Source organism: Mustela nivalis, assembly GCF_964662115.1.
Source record: "Mustela nivalis genome assembly, chromosome: 2".
NCBI classification, from domain to species: domain Eukaryota; kingdom Metazoa; phylum Chordata; class Mammalia; order Carnivora; family Mustelidae; genus Mustela; species Mustela nivalis.
In genome coordinates, this window is record NC_139021.1 from 181941864 (window position 1) to 181959153 (window position 17290).

General features: G+C 53.8%; 1 protein-coding gene across 4 annotated transcripts in view; it reads left to right on the plus strand.

Moving 5' to 3' along the window:
• The first annotated feature begins 5121 nt into the window (after window positions 1-5121).
• The window catches only part of DOCK1 (dedicator of cytokinesis 1), a 489630-nt gene continuing 477461 nt past the window's right edge, over window positions 5122-17290 (plus strand). The window contains exon 1 of one of the 4 annotated variants that reach the window (XM_082721511.1): window positions 5122-5442. In XM_082721511.1, the coding sequence (XP_082577637.1) occupies window positions 5397-5442 (46 nt within the window). In that variant the 5' untranslated portion in view covers window positions 5122-5396. The remainder of the gene's footprint in view (window positions 5443-17290) is intronic. The other 3 variants (XM_082721510.1, XM_082721512.1, XM_082721513.1) reach the window with 3 other exon arrangements.

Sequence of the window (17290 nt, forward strand, 5' to 3'; positions counted from 1 at the left end):
GTGGGTTTTCAAAGGACAACCAGGATGGTGCTGTCCATAGGAAGAGGGGGGCAGACAAACTCAACAAATGCCCACCGTAACTCCTGACCACTCTTTACATGGCCAAGATGCCCATGTCCCATGCCCACAGCAGTGAGCATGTGCAGAACCGAGACAGGAGGGATCTCATCTGAATGAGTTTAAAGGAAGACACTTAGAGAATCCCAGATAGAACACGGTACCTTAGCGATATCCACCACCAATCCCACCATGACTGTAATAGCTCCCATTTCTGGGCATTTACTTTGACTTTATGGTCTCGGTTTTTTTTTTGTCAGTATTTTTTGTGTTTTCCCTTACATTTTTGGGTACATGGAACATACTGATAATACTGCCTTAAGGTTTTTGTATCTGCATCTGTTTCTACAGATGGATATTTTCCCCTGCTTATGGGTCATATTTTCCTGCATGTTTGCATGCCTGGTCACCTTTGGTAGGATGCCAGATATCATGCCCCTTTACATTGTTGGGTGCTGGGTTTTGTTGTATTCTTTTAGACAGCATTGGACTTTGTGCTGGCGATATTAAGTTACTTTGGCTCAGTTTCATTCTCTTGAGCTTGTTTTTCAGCTTCATCATGGCCTAGAGCAGCCTTTAGTTTAGGGCTGATGGAGCCCCACTACAAGGGTGTGATCCTTTGGAGGACTGTACTTGTCCCACTCTATATTATGAGCTCTTTGCACATTGCCTGGAGGGAGCACTCACTATTCTGTGAGCTCTGGGAATTATCTGGGGCCTGCTACTTTCTGGTCTTCTTTTCACAGACAGTTTCATGAAGCTTTAATCCACACATGTGTAGTATTCAGAGACCCAAGGCAGCCCTTTTTGCAGATCTTTGGGATTCTCTCTCTCTCTGTGTGGACAGCCCCATCCTCCTGGGTACTCTGACCCTCACGTCCTAGCAGTCGTGGCTTCTCTGAATTCCAGTTTTTGTTTCCAATGAGGGAGACTCAAGGCTTGGGTGAGTCCCCTACCTGGGCTTCCATCCCAAAACCACCTCTAGAAAGCCAGCCGGACAACTGTGCGACGACACTCTCCATTCATTTCCCTTCTATCAGGGATCATAGTCTGGCACTGCCTAACATATGGCGCCTGAAAACCATTTGTTCCTCTGAGGTTCATGGTTGGGGTTACCATGAGAGCATCCAGCCTCCAAGGGCAAGGCCTTGGCTGCCTTGTCACCCAGATCTAGGGCTCCTTGGATGTCAGGACACTACATCTCTGGCAGGTGTCCTGGCCCCCAGCTCTAGAGCTCATTTCTTTGTGTACTCAGTGTGGGAAGGACTGCTTGGTGTGCATTTATACTCATAGTTACATTTGCCCACAAGTCACACTGGAGCAGCAGCCAGCATCCTCTACTAAACATATTTGCTCTGCGGAGCTGGTTGAAGTTTAACACCCAGGGTCTGTCTCCATAATCTTCACAGAGAATGCTGAGCAGCACCCCTGGGAGGCGAGGCGGAGGCTGAGCTGTCCCAATGAGGCCAGTCCAGGCTATTATTTCTCAAGTCGGGTTTTAAATCTCAAGCCCTTCCTTTTCCCCACTGACTTTATTTTCTAAAAAATTTCGAACATATAAAAAAGTAGAGGTGAAACACTCATCGACCTATCACCTAGATTGAACAATTTCATCTTTTTTGCAGTATATATTTTTTAAAGATGTTATTTATTATTTGGGAGAGAGAGAGAGAGAGAGAGCGCAAGGGGGAGGGATGGAAAGAGGCCGAAGAAGAAGCAGACCCCCTGCTGAGCAGGGAGCCCTATGCGGGATCTGATCCCAGGACAAAGGGATCATGACTTGAGCTGAAGGCAGAGGCTTCACCAACTGAGCCATCTAGGTGCCTTGAATGTCATATTTCTTAAGTCTTTCAAAATCTAGAATGGTTCTTTCTTATCTACCCATGTTTTTCCCCTGTAATACTTTCTTGTTGATGACACCAGACCAGCGTCCTACAGAAGGTCCCACCTTCTGTCTAGGTCTGTATTTCTTGTCACATCATTTAACTTGTTGTTTGATCGTCTCTGTAAACTGAAGTTTAGATGTAAAGTCTTGGATACACCTTTTCTGTGCTATGCCACCTTGTGCACTGTGGTGACCTCATGCCTGGTCATCTAAAATGCTGTGGATATCTGCCACTGGTTCAAAGGGGCAGCAACTAGCAGCCTCCAATGCAAGACCATGGCCTCCCCTTTCAAGTGACAAGCAGCCTGTGGTCAAGCCCCTTGTTGAAGAATCAACCCTCCATATCTAGGTCCTGTTTTCATCTGTATTGCCTGCTGCAAATAAATATCTCCCCTTAATCACTGTGCCTTCTGGCATCTCCACGGGGCAAGAATATACCTCCTGGATTTGTATTGTAAATATGGAAAACTATTTTCAAATTAAAAATCGTTTTAATTTACTTTTCGAAATTCAAAACTGTTATGTAGATGATGACATTTCATGGCTCCATCTTGCTTCTCCCACATGTTGAGGAGGTCACTAGGACGAGATGCTTAGGAGGGGACATCTAGGAACTCCATGGTGTGAATTTCCTGGGTGATCACACCTACAAGCACAGCAGAGACCTAAGTCCTGCACCAGGCCTGGTGGGTGTGGCGGAGATCCGTGGCCGAGGCATGTAGACTCAGGAGTTAAAAATGCCAACAGGGCTCCTGGAACTGGAGATGTAGTCAGTCCCAAGCTCATGTAACCACAGGGCAAGGATCCAGGGCCATGGACTTGATTTAGAACCACAAGATGAGACCACTGCTGGAATCAGCCACGGAACGCTGACAAACCTCAGAGCTGCATGAACTGTGGCCACATGTACAGTATCTTGGCCAAGCTCGGGCACACTTTGCAAGAATGGGACCACAGCCTCTGTCTCAAACACATGGTCCAGAGTCCATCTGGAGTTTTAAAGTTCTGATTTAGAAAATCATTTATGTGACAGTCTTATAAAAACGCATAAATATGTATTTATCTATATATTCAGTGGGTCACCTTTATCAGACTGCAAGTGGCCGCTGTTCTAGAAAATGTGAACCTTCTTCTATCAGATGAAGAATCTGGGGGCAGCATTACAGGAGGAAGTCAAGCAGAGTTACACATTCTCCTGCGATCTTCAGGAGAGCCTCATGAGCTTGGGACCATGACCCCTCCTTTATATGTAGGAAGACCAGAACCCTAAGGCTCAGAACATTATAATGACCAGAAATGGAAGAAGAAGGGCCACACTGTGGCAGGGGCTAGCCCAGGCCTCCTGAGTCTTTCACTGAGTCTTTTCACAGCCCCTGGTCTTTCACTACAACACCCATCTTCCCCAATGTGTACGCAGAATTGAAATTGAGCATAAAAGAGAAGGTAAGTATCACCAAAATTTGTTTGCCAGATTTTCTTTGCAGAATCAGAATTCCTGGCAAGACCCTTCTTCTGCGGGCTCATTTTGTGTCCCTTTCTCATTTTCCCCTATGCGTTAGTCTTTCAGTTCCTTCAGGGATATGTGTTATGTTCCACCCCAGGGCCTTTGTACGTGCTGCTCCCTCAGCAGTTCGCCTAGCTGGTTTCTGCTTGTCATTAAAGATTGGGCTCACATTGCTTTCTCAGGGAAGCCCTTCCTGACCTGGAGGAGCCAGGCCACCATGTCACCTGTCTTAGGACACCCTCCTGCTCCTGCATAGCCCCTTCACAGTAGCTTCTCTTTCAAGTGGTCAGAGTCACCAGGCCATGGGCTCAGGGTCTGAGCCCCTACGGTTTCTAATTTCCATAGAAGAGTTTAAGTGCGTGCATGAGGCCACATGGGATTGGAGCCTAGGTCCTCTGCGGGACCGAAGATCCTTATTGGTAGAATAAGGCCTATAACTTTCTAGGAAGCTGTGGTTGATACCCATGAACTCTGGAGTCACACACACACCTTATCCTCTTGCTCTTAGCAGGTTCTCCAACCCAGAAAGGCTCCTAGAGCATTCTGAAGTGTATTTAATCTGCATTCTAGGTGGGATGCTGAGACTTCTCTGGCTCAGAGTGGCCCCAATGGCAGGCAAGGGCATTCTCTATACAGAATGGGAGCCCACCTGGAGTTCTCCAGGCCCTACTAGCTCCCTTCCCAGCTCTGCCACCCAGTGCCCTTCCAAGCCAATGGAGACTTTCATCTTTTTTTTTTTTTTTTTTTTTTTTTAACCTGCCTTCCTCCAGTCCTTGAAGGTTCCCAGGCCTACTGCCATTGTCACTTCTGGGGGGCATGACAGAGGACCGCCACTTAATATTATTCTGAATTAACTCCACTTACTGAGCATTCTGAGATTTCTCCTTCCTCCTTTTCTTGGTTTTAACCTCATGATGGTAAGAATACATCTATGTGTGTGTGTTCAGTTTTTCCTTGGAGAATTCTAAGTGCCCGTGTTTGCTGGTGTGGAAACCCTGAGGGTCTGAGAACTCACCTAGAGGGCGAAGACCACGTTCCAAAGAGTCCCTGCGCATCTTCTCCCCGTCTGGCCTGAGCCTTCCTTCCCCAGCTGGCTCCTCTCCCCACTTCCTCTCTTCCCCTCCCTCACACTGAGTCCTACTGAACTAGCAGAAGTTTCTGCGAGCCCAAGGAGGATGAATGAAGTCTCTGGGCCTCGGCGAGGCTTTTCTTGCCTCTCCCTCCCGGCTTCCCCCGGGGGAACCGCCCTCACTCAACACTCAAGAGAGAGAGGTCACCTCCCCAGGAAGCACTCCGTGATCGGCACTTCACCACCCCTTCGCCCCCGCCCCGGGCGTCCCCGCCCAAGCACGGAGAGCGAACCCCAGTCCACCTGTGGGTACTCTACCCGGCACCTCCGCGGCCCCAGTCTGGCTGGCGTGGCCAGGCGGTGAGTAGGTGCTCAGTTAAAGTCCGTCTCCTTGGGGGAGGGACCACGTGCTCGGGCAGGCAGGGAACCTCCGGGTCTGCTCCGCTCCGGGACTCCCCGCATCGAGGCGGACCCCGAGTCCGCGGCCGGAGCCCCGTGCTGGGCAAACCCCAAGCTTCATAAATCTCAGAGTCCCCCTCGCCCCACTCCGCCCAGGGCGCCCCGCTCTCGTCGTGGGACACCGGGGGCGGGGCGGGGGGTCGTCCCGCGGGCGGGGCGCGGGAGTCCCAGGCTGCGGCGCGCGGTGCCCGACGCAGGGGCCGCGCTCACAGGCCCGGGGCCGGCCCGCCTCTCGCCGGCGCTCCCGGCCTTTCCCATCCGGCCCGCGACGCTCCGCCCGCCCCGTCCCACATGACACCGCCTCCGCCGCAAACTTTTTCCTCCCCATCCTGTCGCGGCTCGCCAGGAATGGAAAATGGCGGCCTAGGCGCGGAGTTTCCTGCCCGGGCGGCGGCGGCGGCGGCGGCTCTCGCGGCGGCGCCATGACGCGCTGGGTGCCCACCAAGAGAGAGGAGAAATACGGCGTGGGTGAGCTCCGCGCGCCCCACGCGGCGCCGGGCCGGCACGACCTCTCCGCGGCGCGCGCTCCGGAGGGGCGGCGGGGCCGGCCCGGGCGGGGCGCGGCGGGCGGGGGCGCCGGAGCCTGTTGCCGCCGGCCCGGCCGCGGCCCGAGTGCCCGGCGCCCCCTCCGGAGCGCGCGCGAGCGGGGCCGGGGACACGCGGGGGCGGGGGCGGGCCGTGTCACTTCCCGAGGGGTCTCCCCCCCCGCCCCCAGCTCCCGGCCGGACACCCGGTGGCGGAGTCCTCCAGCCTCCCGGGCCGCCCGAGCTCAGACCCCATCCTGCTCGCGGCCGAAGTCTGCGTGGGGCTGTGGGGGGGACGGGCCGGGCCGGCCCGCGGTCGCTGTTGGGCCGCGGCTTTCTGCTTTCGCGTGCAGTTGCGTGCGGGCGCTGGAGCTTCCCGGGCGCGCAGTTGCACGTTGCGGGGACCCGAGCGAAGAAGAGTTGTGCTCTCTCCCGGTGGGAAGTGGCGCGCGCGACCTGGGCGGGCTGGGCGTCCTGCCCGCGCCTTGGTGGCCCGGGCCTGGCCCGCGCGGGACCCCGGGAGCGGAGCGGTTCGGGGTCGAGCGCTCCGGCGTCCTCGGGCTCCCGCGTCCCCGGGCTCCGGCGTCCTCGGGCTCCCGCGTCCCCGGGCTCCGGGAGCGGGCTGCGGAGGGCGGGACTGTTTTGGCTCCGCCGCTCTTTGTCGTTTCCTGAGGGGAGCGGGGCGAGTCGGGTTGCACGTTTACATTTCGGACCCAGCGAGTACGCATTCCAGAGAGCGAGGCTTTCCTGATGGCCGAACCAACGGACCGCAGCCCTCGCCGCGCCCTGCCCTGCTCTCCTCCGCAGCGGGGATTTGCAGCCCGCCTGTCAGGGTCTGGGGTCCGGCCTTTCTTGTCCACCGCTGTCGGGGCCGTGGCTGCTCTCCGGGATCCCGGATCCTGGACCGTCCCCGTTTTCCGTCTGACTGTCCTCCTGCTCCTTTATCACCTCCGTCACCCAGGCTAGACTTTGCCTGACTTGTAAGGACTTTGTGACCTTGGCCTCTCCTCTGCCGCCGGGTTGTGCCCTCTCAGGGCTCCTCCTCCTGGGACTTCTGCTCCCACCGCGGCAGCCGCCCCCCCTCCCCCAGGGTCCCTGAGCTTTTGCGGTGCCATGTCTGTGTCCCCACCGCAGGTCACCTCCAGAGCTGGCCCTCTGAACTTGGGCAAGCCTTGGGGGGCGCCCTAGCCCTCAGGTTCTTCCTTTTTTGTGATTCCAGTGGCTTCTCTCTTCTAGATGTCTGTGGTGTGACAGTGGAGCTGCTTGGGAAAGAGTCAGTCTTAGGACAGTCGTAGGTCCTCTGGGGCCCACACTCCTCTTGTTCGCCCATGTGTGGGGCGCTTCTTGCTCCAGGACTGCTCTGACTGAGCTCTCTTCCCGCCCCATTTCTGAGATGAGGAAGGGAGGCCTAGACATGGGCGTGGAGGTCAGTGACAGGGTGCGGGACCCCAGTGTGTAAGCAGCACCCTAGGTGCCTCCGTATGGTCTCATCCCGGCCATCCCGATAGAAAAGTCGCCATGCTTCTGCAGCACGTGGGGGAGGTGTGGGGTGCACGTTCAGTGTTGGCACTGATTCAGTGTGACAGTAAGGGTCGGGGCTGTGGAGAGCCTGCTGGGGTGTGTGTGTGAGAAGTGAGCTGAGGACTGGAACACAATAGGGGCAGATGAAGGGGGGCCTGGAGCACTCTGGAGAGGCCGGAGGGAGAGGCCTGAAGTCAGCGGAGGAGCAGAAGCCAGCGGAGGAGCAGAAGCCAGCGGAGGAGCAGAAGCACAGCCAGCTCTGGGGAGAGGAGGGAGGGTGCAGCTCTAGTGCTGGCTGAGGGCTTGCCTCCCCCCTCCCAGTCCTGTGGGATGGGAGTCCTGTCACTCCCATTGACAGAGGTGGAGAGAAAATACATCATTCATACCACTAGTATGTGCTACATCTGGGACTGGAAGCCTGGCTCTGGAGTTTACACCATGCCCCTGAGAGCCAGGAGGCCGGGAGGGGGCTCTCTTTGGAGCAGGGAGTTTTAAGATACATTGATGCCTCTTGTTGGCTCCCAGCATGACCTGTGACCTGATGGTGTCAGTGAGGACACTACGTGTGGCACTTGTTGACTTGCTCTCTAGAGAAGACCAGAGGGAGCATTCATGACACAGTGAGGGGGTCTCCTTGCTGGGGAGGTGACTGGGGGCAAGTACATGGCTGTGTCCCTCCCTATTACGTCACACACACACCACTCGCTATGGTGACTTCCAGCATCACACCTTCGGCTAATGCTGTGGTTTTAAGAACAGTCTGTTAGGAAGTTTCCAAAGAACCATGTGCCCGATGGTTTTGCCAGGCAGTTCTAGAACAGTGTGAATGGCCGTCAGGTGGAGGAGAGAGTTTCTGCTCTGCTTGGTTTCACTAGGGTGGAGCTGAGGCTACAGAATGGGGTGGAAGGGAGGGGACAGCACAGCTCGAACGGCATCAGTGGCAGGCCCATGGATTCTGGGCACAAGGGAAGGCGAGGATGCTCACATCCGGGTCAGCCCAAGCTCTCCACTGTTCTAGGAGTTGGCACTGGAGGGTCTCCCGAACGGAAGACAGAAGTGCTGGGGGGCAGGGATTTTTGCCCATTGGCTAATGGGCTGTTTCCGCCCAAGGGAAAATTACTGGCCATGCCCCTTACCAACCACAGCGTTTTTTGGGGGAGCCTAACAACAGAGCTGTGTTTCCCTGGAGGGCTGTGGCGGGTCGTGGGTGGGCCTTGCTTCCACTCCGACTACTGACTTGGCGGGATGAATGAATCACGAGGGGAAAGAAAATGATAAAACTCCATCTCATTTGGAAACATGAATCACAGCTCATTGTTTGAAAGTACTTGGAATCTGTTAGAAGCATTGTTTGTAAATGAGACACTTCACTTATTTATTTATTTTGTACGTGGGGGAAAGGAGTCAACAGCTGATCTGTTGCTTCCTCAGCAAAGCAGGAAGTGCTCATCCCCTCATCTCCGCCCCGTTTATTCCAGTGGGGTTGGGGTTGGGGTTGCCCCCCCCCCGGGAATTTACCAGCCTGTTAATGTCTCCCCCTGGGGTTGAATGGGGTGACTCAGTGTTTATGGATTTGGTTATTTAACCCAGGGATGAGTTTTGAGCTACCTGGCACAGGGAGGGCTCGGACGGGGTAAACTTCTCCCTCATCCCCCAGCTGGCCAGAAGCTGGGGTCTCAGTGCCGATAAAATGATGATGGATCCTGCTCCTAAGATGAGGTGAAAAGATGCAGTGTGTTCTGGAGTCACACCTGAGGATGGTGTGGTCACCTCTCTCATTGGTGTGAGAGGTGGAGTAGTGGCCTCCTTCCCAAAATGTCCATGCCCTAATCCCCAGAACCTGTAAATACGTTATGTGACATGGTAGAAAGGGCTTTCAGGATGTGGTTAATGTAATGGGACTTAGGAGAGATGATCTACCACGGGCCCTCAAAGCAGAGAACTTTCTCTGGCTGCTAACAGAAGAGTAGAGTCAGAGGTTCTGAGCCTGGGCAGCGTCCCAGGCACAGTTGCTGGCCCTGAGTTGTAGGAGCCCCCTTACAAGGACCAGAGAAAGCCCAGGGAGCTCAGGGCAGCTGCACCCAGCTAGGGAACAGGAACCTTAGTCCTATAGGCACAACTGGGTTCTGCCAGGACTCCCAATGAGCCTGGAAACAGAGCCCTTCCTGGGCTCCCCACGAGAGCCCAGCTGGCCAGCAGCTGGACTTTGAGACCCAGAGCCGCTGAGTGTCTGACCTGGGGAACTGTGAGATTATCCCTGTGGACCGTTTGAAGCTGCTCAGGATGCGGCCATTTGTTAAGGCGGCCAGAGAAACGGAACAGGTGGTGCAGAGAGCCGTTTGGGAGAGTAAGGTGCTCTCGCTGGCCTTCAGCTTTGTTTTGGGGTGGAGGGTAAACACCAGCGGACCCGAGTTGGGTGCTTTATTCTGGCGTTCTCTGTGGAGAGCTCAAATGGGATGCGGGATGCGGGTGTTGGTGCTGTGGGCACCTTTAACTCCCGGCTCTTACTCCTTATGTGGGCTGTAGGGAAATTACTCAGCTTCCTGAGCCTCGGTTTCCCCATCTGGAAGGCAGAGCTAAGCCTGGCTACCACGAAGACCAAGGACGATGCATTGAGATAATGTTGGCAGAGCAGGGGGCGTCGTGCTTGAGATCAGCTCGGCACTCGATGGAGCGTTGCTTTTATTAGTATTTATTTAATAAAGTGCGGTTCAGAAGTGTGGTGACAAGTGATTTTGTGTTTGCACTTGACAGGCACAGTTGCTGCAAGAATACTTTTCTCCAAAAGGTGATTTCTTAATGGTGTGTTTTGCCCCTCTGTTGGGAGAAAGTCTCATTTGCTTGGTATAGGGGAGCATGACTTGTGTGTATTTAGATTAGTTCTGAGTGATGATAAGTGCTAGGAGTAGTGTAATATCCAAATAAATTTGGGAGTGTGGGAGTTGCAGAAAGATCTCTTTTGTTATCTAGAGTAGCAAGCAAGCTGCTACTTTGGAGAAGAAAAATTAGATTTGATTGTAAGTAAATAGAAATGCGGACATTTTCATTCACTGGAGTTGCAGAAAAACCAAATTAGGGCATATTATTTTTCTACAAACCTTATTTGACTTTGAAAACATTATAAAAATTTTAAATTTATTGTTGTGCCAATGTTTTCCTAGAATATTGCATCTTATCGTGATTGTCTTGGGTTGTGAGTGGTTCCCGCTCGTTCCCGTTCTTCCTCCCATTCTTCCTTCCTCCTCGTTTTTATTTTTTCTTTAACTTTGTGTTTTCAGATAGTCCTAAACACATATGTTTGTAACAGCTAATTCAGAGAGACTCCACATAGCCATTGCCGGTCTCCCCCAAGGCGACCTCCCGCCAGACCGCAGTACCGCACAGAGCCGGGATGCTGGCGTGGACGCTGTCCAGGCACAGCGTAGTGCCATCACCCCCGAGGCTCCTCCTCTTGTCCTTTTGTAGCCACACCCACCTCCTTCCTCCTTCCCGCATAATCCCTGGCAACTAGTAATCTCTGTTTCTATAGTTTCATCATTGCAAGAATGTTCCATGAATGGAATCATATAGTACGAGACCTCTTTGGATTGATTTTTATCAGGTCGTGTAGTTCTCTGGAGATTTATCAGGTCCTTGTGTGTATGGGGGGTGGTTCCTTTTCTTTGCTGGGTGGTGGTCTGTGGCCTGGAGGTACCCAGAGGGATCAACCATTCACCTGACGAAGGATGTCTGGGTTTTGGCTGTTGTGAGTAAAGCTACTGTGAACATTTATGCACAGGTTTGTGCGTGAACACAAGTCTCCGTTGTCTGGGATACATGCCCAGGAGGGCCGTTGCTGAGTTGTATGTAGTTGTGTGTTTGGATTTTTAAGAAACTGCCAAACTGCTCCGGAGTAACTGCACCATTTTTACATTCCCACCAGCCACAGATGTGTGATCTGGGTTCCCCTTGCCAGCCTTTCTTGTCCCTCTTGCCTATTTTAGCCAGTCTCGCGGAGTGTGGTGGTAGGTCGTTTCGGTTTGGGTTTGCATTTCCCTCTTTGCAGCTCCTCCTTGAAGGATATCTTGGTGTCATTTGAGACACGAGCCTCTGGGCAGCTGTGTGAGCCGCAGTGCGCGGGAAGGTGGCTGACGGGTGCAGCAGGGGCTGCACTGAGGCCACCGAGCTGTGCAGGTGTTGAATGTGTTCGAGTCTTGAGAACAGCTGGAAGAGGAGATCGCGGCGTGGAAGGCCGGTAGCGCTGTCCAGCAGTGTGGAGGCAAGCCGTGCCCTCTACCACTGGCTGACGGCGGGGCTCCAGGTTCAGACTCCTCCCCAGTTTCTTGGTACGGTCTTCTGAGAGGTGAGCCCTAAGGAGGGGATCCAGGGAGGGGTCAGAATCTGAGTTTTAGTCCTGGTGTGGCCACTCTTCATTGATGTGATCTGGGGCAAGTCTTTGAGCCTCTCTAGGCTGGTTCCACAGGTTCAAAATGGAGGATGATGCTTGGCCTTGTGTACAAGATCTGCTGATGGGAGGTTCACGGGAGCTAAAGGATGGTGAAGGCGCTTTGGAAACATTGTTATGTCAGTAGCAACTTAGCTGCCCTATATAATCAGCAGTGCCTGAGTTAGCTTTCATTAATCAGGTGGGGAGTGCTTTGGGACCCTCCCTCAAGTCAACATGTGAAGTATGTGCATTAGTTTGCTGCCTTAACAAGTCCACTCGGAGGGGCTTAACTGCAGGAATTTATTTTCTCAGTTCTGGAGGCTGGAAGTCCAAGATCAAGGTGTTGGCAGGGCTGGTTCCTTTTTTTTTTTTTAAGGATTTTATTTATTTATTTGTCAGAGAGAGTGAGCACAGGCAGACAGAGAGGCAGGCAGAGGCAGAGGGAGAAGCAGGCTCCCTCTTGAGCAAGGAGCCCGATGTGGGACTCGATCCCAGGACGCTGGGATCATGACCTGAGCTGAAGGCAACCGCTTAACCGACTGAGCCACCCAGGTGTCCCGGGTTGGTTCCTTCTGAGGCCACCTGCTTGCTGGCTGGTTGGCTGCGTTCTCACCTCCTTACAAGGTCTTCCTCCGCGGTGTTTGTGTCCTCACCTTCTGTTACTGGATTTGGGCCGCCGTCACGATGTCATTTCCTTCATCCTCTCTTTCAAAACCCTGTCTCCGTATACATTCTGAATTACGGTGGGGGCCAGAACTTCAGTGTTTGAATTTTGAGGGGCACAAGCCATAACATGATTATCACAAGTAGGATTCCCTCAGTTTTTGTGTGCTTTTGGTGGCTACCATCTGAATGATTATTTTTTTGCAAGGTCGTGGGTTCCCAGTTCCTTGGGCATGCCTGGGAGCGTGAAAGGTGGGAGCTTGCAGCGTCCGCCCCCCCTCTCCCTGACAAGGCTCTCAGAATCTAATTTAAGGAATCACGTTAGTGTCTGTGTTCAGCCCTGGAGATTGCTTATATTCAAGTTAGTGACGGGGTGACACAGTCAGGGGGTTTGAGACCCGAACAGGAAGTTGAACATGTTGTAAGTGTGACCATTCACATGGTGGGCGCAGCTGGGGAACAGCTCTTTGCCGGCACACTTGGCTTAGCTGTACTCACGTGCCTGTGGCATTAGGAGGCGGAGACTTCTAGCTTGGCTGTGTTTCCAGTTCCTTCCACTTGTAGTATTGGTGTGTGGGTAGGGTGGCCAGGCTCCCTGTGGTTTCAGAAGGCCAGTTGTCCAGTGATGGCAAGGACCGCCTTTGGTACCAACATTGCACAGTCACTGTTGGGCCAAGTGCACAGCTCTAGGGGCTTCTCTCTACTCTGTAGGCCGTGAAGCTGGCTCTTCCAACCCTCCTGCAGTCTGCAGAGGCCCTGGGCACTCACGGGAGTGTTTTAGTTTTGGGAGCTAATGCGGAGAGGGCAGGTGCTGGCCTGTGACATATAAATGGCCCCATGCTTCCTGATGATGGCTCAGAAGCACAGTGGTAGCAGGCCACCCGGCAGCCATCCACGGCTCCACATGCTCCGGAGATGCTGAACTCTCTAAACCCAGGCACTCTGCTTCTAAAAACCAGGTCGTTTCACCCTAGACAGATGTCTGTCAGCTCGTTAACTTTTCATTTGGGTGCTTTGAGGAGAAAAAGGTGTTCTTTCTGTGAGGGGTACGTGCCAAAAGATGGCACGCAGATGGGGGCTTGGAGGTGCAGCTTTGGATCTCTGCTTCCTCTCTTGCCAGCTGGGTGACCTTGGGTGGGTTATTTACTGTAAGCCGTTTCTCCTTTGTAAATGGATGATGGTACCATCCTCTTCGGGCATTTCCAGGGATCAAGAGAGAGATAAGCCAGCACAAACCTGGCCCCGGTCTGTGCTCGGTAGCTGTGTCTTTCATGCTCCCCTCGGCCCCTCTGACTGTGTGACTGAAGCCAAGTGGGCCCCATTGTCTCTGCAGCCCCTACTTGTTGTAAGGGAGGGTCCAAGACGGGGAGTGAGGTTTGATGGCTTCCCTAGAATTTCAGCGTTGGCTTTGCGGTCCAGTCAGGTCGATCCCCAGAGCTCCTGAAGGGACCAGGGGAAGGGAGCCCAGTAAAGCTCCTGTGGATTAATCTCTTCCCAAAAATGTCACTTGGACTCCTTGTCCGGCTGAAGTTGCTCTTCACAGGTGCAGTTTGCTGCCGCGTTTTGTTCGGAGCACGGTACATATTTTGTGGGCCATCTTGAGTGATTTTGTTTAACAGACTTAGATTTGTTAGGTCCACTTTTGTATGTAAATTAACTCTTGTGATTTCTGAATCAGGGTTGGGTGGCTGCTGTGACAAAGAGCCTCAAGATTTCCTAGGCTTCGTACAATGAAAGTTTGTTGTTTGTTTGTTTTAAAGATTTTATTTATTTGCGAGCGAGAACAGGGGATCAGCAGAGGGAGAGCGAGACGCAGGACCCCTGCTGAGCGGGGAGCCCAACATGGGGCTCGATCCCAGGACCCTGGAATCATGACCCAAGCCGAAGGCAGCCGCTTAACTGACTGAACCACCCAGGTGCCCCGAAAGTTTGTTATTTGTTTATGTCCAAGTGGCTGGTGGGGAGGGGGCACGGGGGCTCCACTGCCTCTAGTCATGTGGGGACTCAGGCTCCTTCCTGTGGCCGTGCCCTCCACTAGGCTCTTGGGCTCCTTGCCTTTGAGCTTGTGGATGGGGAAAGCAAGACACGGAGGACCTTTCACAGGAGCTTTTCTCCCCGGCTGGGGCTGGATGTGTGCCCATCCCAGAGCTCAATGTCTGGCCCAAGCTAAGAGCACCAGGGGCTTGGAAGTAGAGTCTAGCTGTGCGCTCTGCGAGAAGAGGTGTGTGCTGGGGCTGTCTCTAATAGGTCCCTGTTGTCGACACCTGCTTTCTATTAATCAGGAGGAGTTAGGCCCTTCAGCGTTATTGGCATCGAACACAGAGATTGTAAGTTGTCACGCCATCTTGTCGTGAGAGTCGCTCGGCAGAACAGATGTCCAGATCCTGACAAAGATCTGAAGAGATGCGAGTCAGAACAGGTGCTGCCTTTTTCCTTGGCCTGTTTTCTGCTCCTTCTGTCCTGTAGATTCCAGGATGTCCTTCACTGTAGACCTGGCCCTGTGAGTGCTCTAGGGGGTTGGGGCGGACCTGTGAGCCTAGGCGAGACTGCCTTCTAAATGAGTCACCTTCACGTTTGTCAGGCGGTTCCTAGTCTCACCATCCTGAGGCATACACAGCACCCCCAGATCCATTCCTGCGGCTTTGGAATCCTTCTGGCCTCAGGAGGTGGTGAACTAAAGCCTGCTCTTTAGAACCGTGGCTTTGTGTCTGAGTGTTGGTGTTTGTGTATTAGAATGGAATCTCACTGTTCGGAAATAACACTTTATGACTAAGCATGTGCTGAAAAAATGCTATGAAGGTAAATCAGTCACAGCTATCGTAACTTACAGCTAGGTTGGGGGGCTATTGTGGTATAGGGTCAAGAGCACTTGGACTGGGAGTCAAAATGCCTGGAATCCAGGCCCGGGCGCCACGCTTCTGCCTTATCTACCCTCCCCAGCCTCAGGCCCTTGGAGATGGGGCAGTAGTGGCCTCCATCTACCTCTTTGCCACCAGTGCGGGGAGGAGCTAGCAAGAGAATGCATGTGGTAGAGCTTGCGGAAGGAGAAGTACTACTTTCTAGTACTTCCTCTTTCAGAAGGAGAAAGTACTACTTTGTAGTATTGTTGTCAGCCTGTTCTGGAGAAAATACATGGTTTCTGGTGAAACTTTCTTTCTCATTGGAAAGGGGCAATGAGGCAGAGTGAACATTACTTTTCCTAAGGTTTTGTAACTTTTGTTTTATTACCCGACCCGTTGTCTAGTCGCTGATTAACAGTGTGAGCCACAGAGCCTTGTGAGTAAGCCCTAAGCCGAGCGGTTGAACCGGCGTGCGTGATGGGTAGTGGTGAAGGTGAGTGCGTCCCCGCTTCCTTGAGGAGCAGCGCAGTGATACAAGCCACAGAGGAATTATTGGTCAAATAAGACTGTGCCTTCCCCCCTTCCCTCTGGTTTGCTCGCCCCCATTGTTCTTAGATGTGGGGGATCCAGAGTCGCCCTCTAGGGATGTAGATCATGGTACGGGCAGCAGTGCCTTATGTGGAATCCTTGGGGCTAGTGGTGTTTCCGAATTCAGGTTGGTCTCGGCGTGGAGAGGAAGAGGGTACCTGTGCAGAAGGCTCACGTGTGTGCCGCAGAGCCCCGCAGGTCTGGGGACGTCCCCGCAGTCGGACGCACTGGTGAGGCTGCGGGGGCGCCGTACGGTCTCCTGTGATGCGAGGGAAGTGACCCGCCTGCTTTCCGGGCCCGTTTAGGTTTTGCCACTCAGTGAATTACCAAAAACTAGGTTGGTTTTTTTTTTTTTTTTAGCTTTGGGAGATTGCAGGGACAGGGATGGGTTTGGTGTTTTTCGTGGCAAACCAGAACATTCAGTGCTTGTCGATCCTGGGCTCTCAGGTTCCCAGATCAGTTTTCAGACTGTGGGGGCTGCTGCCTGCTTGGAAACCTTTTAAAAAAAATGTCCTTCATAGCCCTCTGGCCTCATTCCCTGCTACGGTCCTGTCCAGTCAGGGGCCGGGCTGGTCCTGGGTCCCAGTCTGTAATCGGCCCATTCCTGTCTTAGCTCTTAGGACCTGTGCCTGGCGCCCCAGCATTGCAGGCCTTATTCTCTCTGCCTCCTGACCCCTTCTGGAAGATTGCCCCTCTTCCCAGCCCGGGCAGTGGGGACAAGTGTGTGTGTGAAGGCTGAGGGCCCAGCATGAATGGCCTTGAGTCCCCAGGGCAGAAGGAGAGATGGGGGGTGGTAGAGAGAGTGGGGGGCGAGGGGAGTCAGGGTTGGGGAGAAGCCTGTCTTCCCCCAGAGCTCACAGCTCTGTGGTTTTCTCTTCCTGATCTCCTTAGCCACACTCTCCTGATGCCGACGTGTGGATGGGAGGTTGAGCTCTCGGCAGAGGGGCGCCGCCAGGGGCCTGGAGCAGCTGGTCCTGGATCTGGCTGAGAGGCCCATCTCCACCCAGTGGTGCTGGTGGTAAACCCAGGAAGTGAGGTAAACCTGTTTGAGGTTCAGCGCCTCCTTCCTCTGAATTCTCAGGCGCATCAGTGCCCCGTCAAAGCCAGGGCTGGTGTCCAGGTTGGGATGTGTGCACGGGGGACTGTGCACTGCCTGGCGCCCCAGTTGGCTCACTCGTCGACCGTGGATAACAGCAGTTGCTGCCTTGCAGAATTGCTTGATGGTTAAACGAGCTAATTCCTGTAAACTTGGGTTTCGGGACCTGTGTACTCTTGACATTCTGGGTTGGGTGATTTTTGGTTGTGGGGAGCTTTCCTTTGCCTTGTTGGGGTCTCAGCAGCATCCCTGCTCTCTCACTAGATCTTAGTAGTGCTCCCCTTCCCTCAGTGTGACAGCCTACATAGTTGTAGCTCTTGCCACATGTCCCCTGTGGGCAAGATGGCTCCCCTGCCGGAACTGCTGATATGAAGTGCAGGGGTGAAGCTTGCAGGGGTGAAGCTGGACTCTGAGGCAACACCCCCTGGCTGTCTGCTGTGGCATCCTGATAGTGTGGCTGGAAGCAGAGGTTCTCCTGATACATGGGAAGGCAGGCTGGGACCCTGCAGGACCGCTGCCTGAGGGGTGTGTGCTGGGGAGGCCGGAGCAGAGGAAGCAGGGAGGAAGGGGAGGAGCCGGCGGCCTCCGGCCAGGCTTGCTGGCTGTGGGAAGGTGGTCAGGAGCCAGCTGTTGTTTCTTCTCCTTTCTGAGAAACACA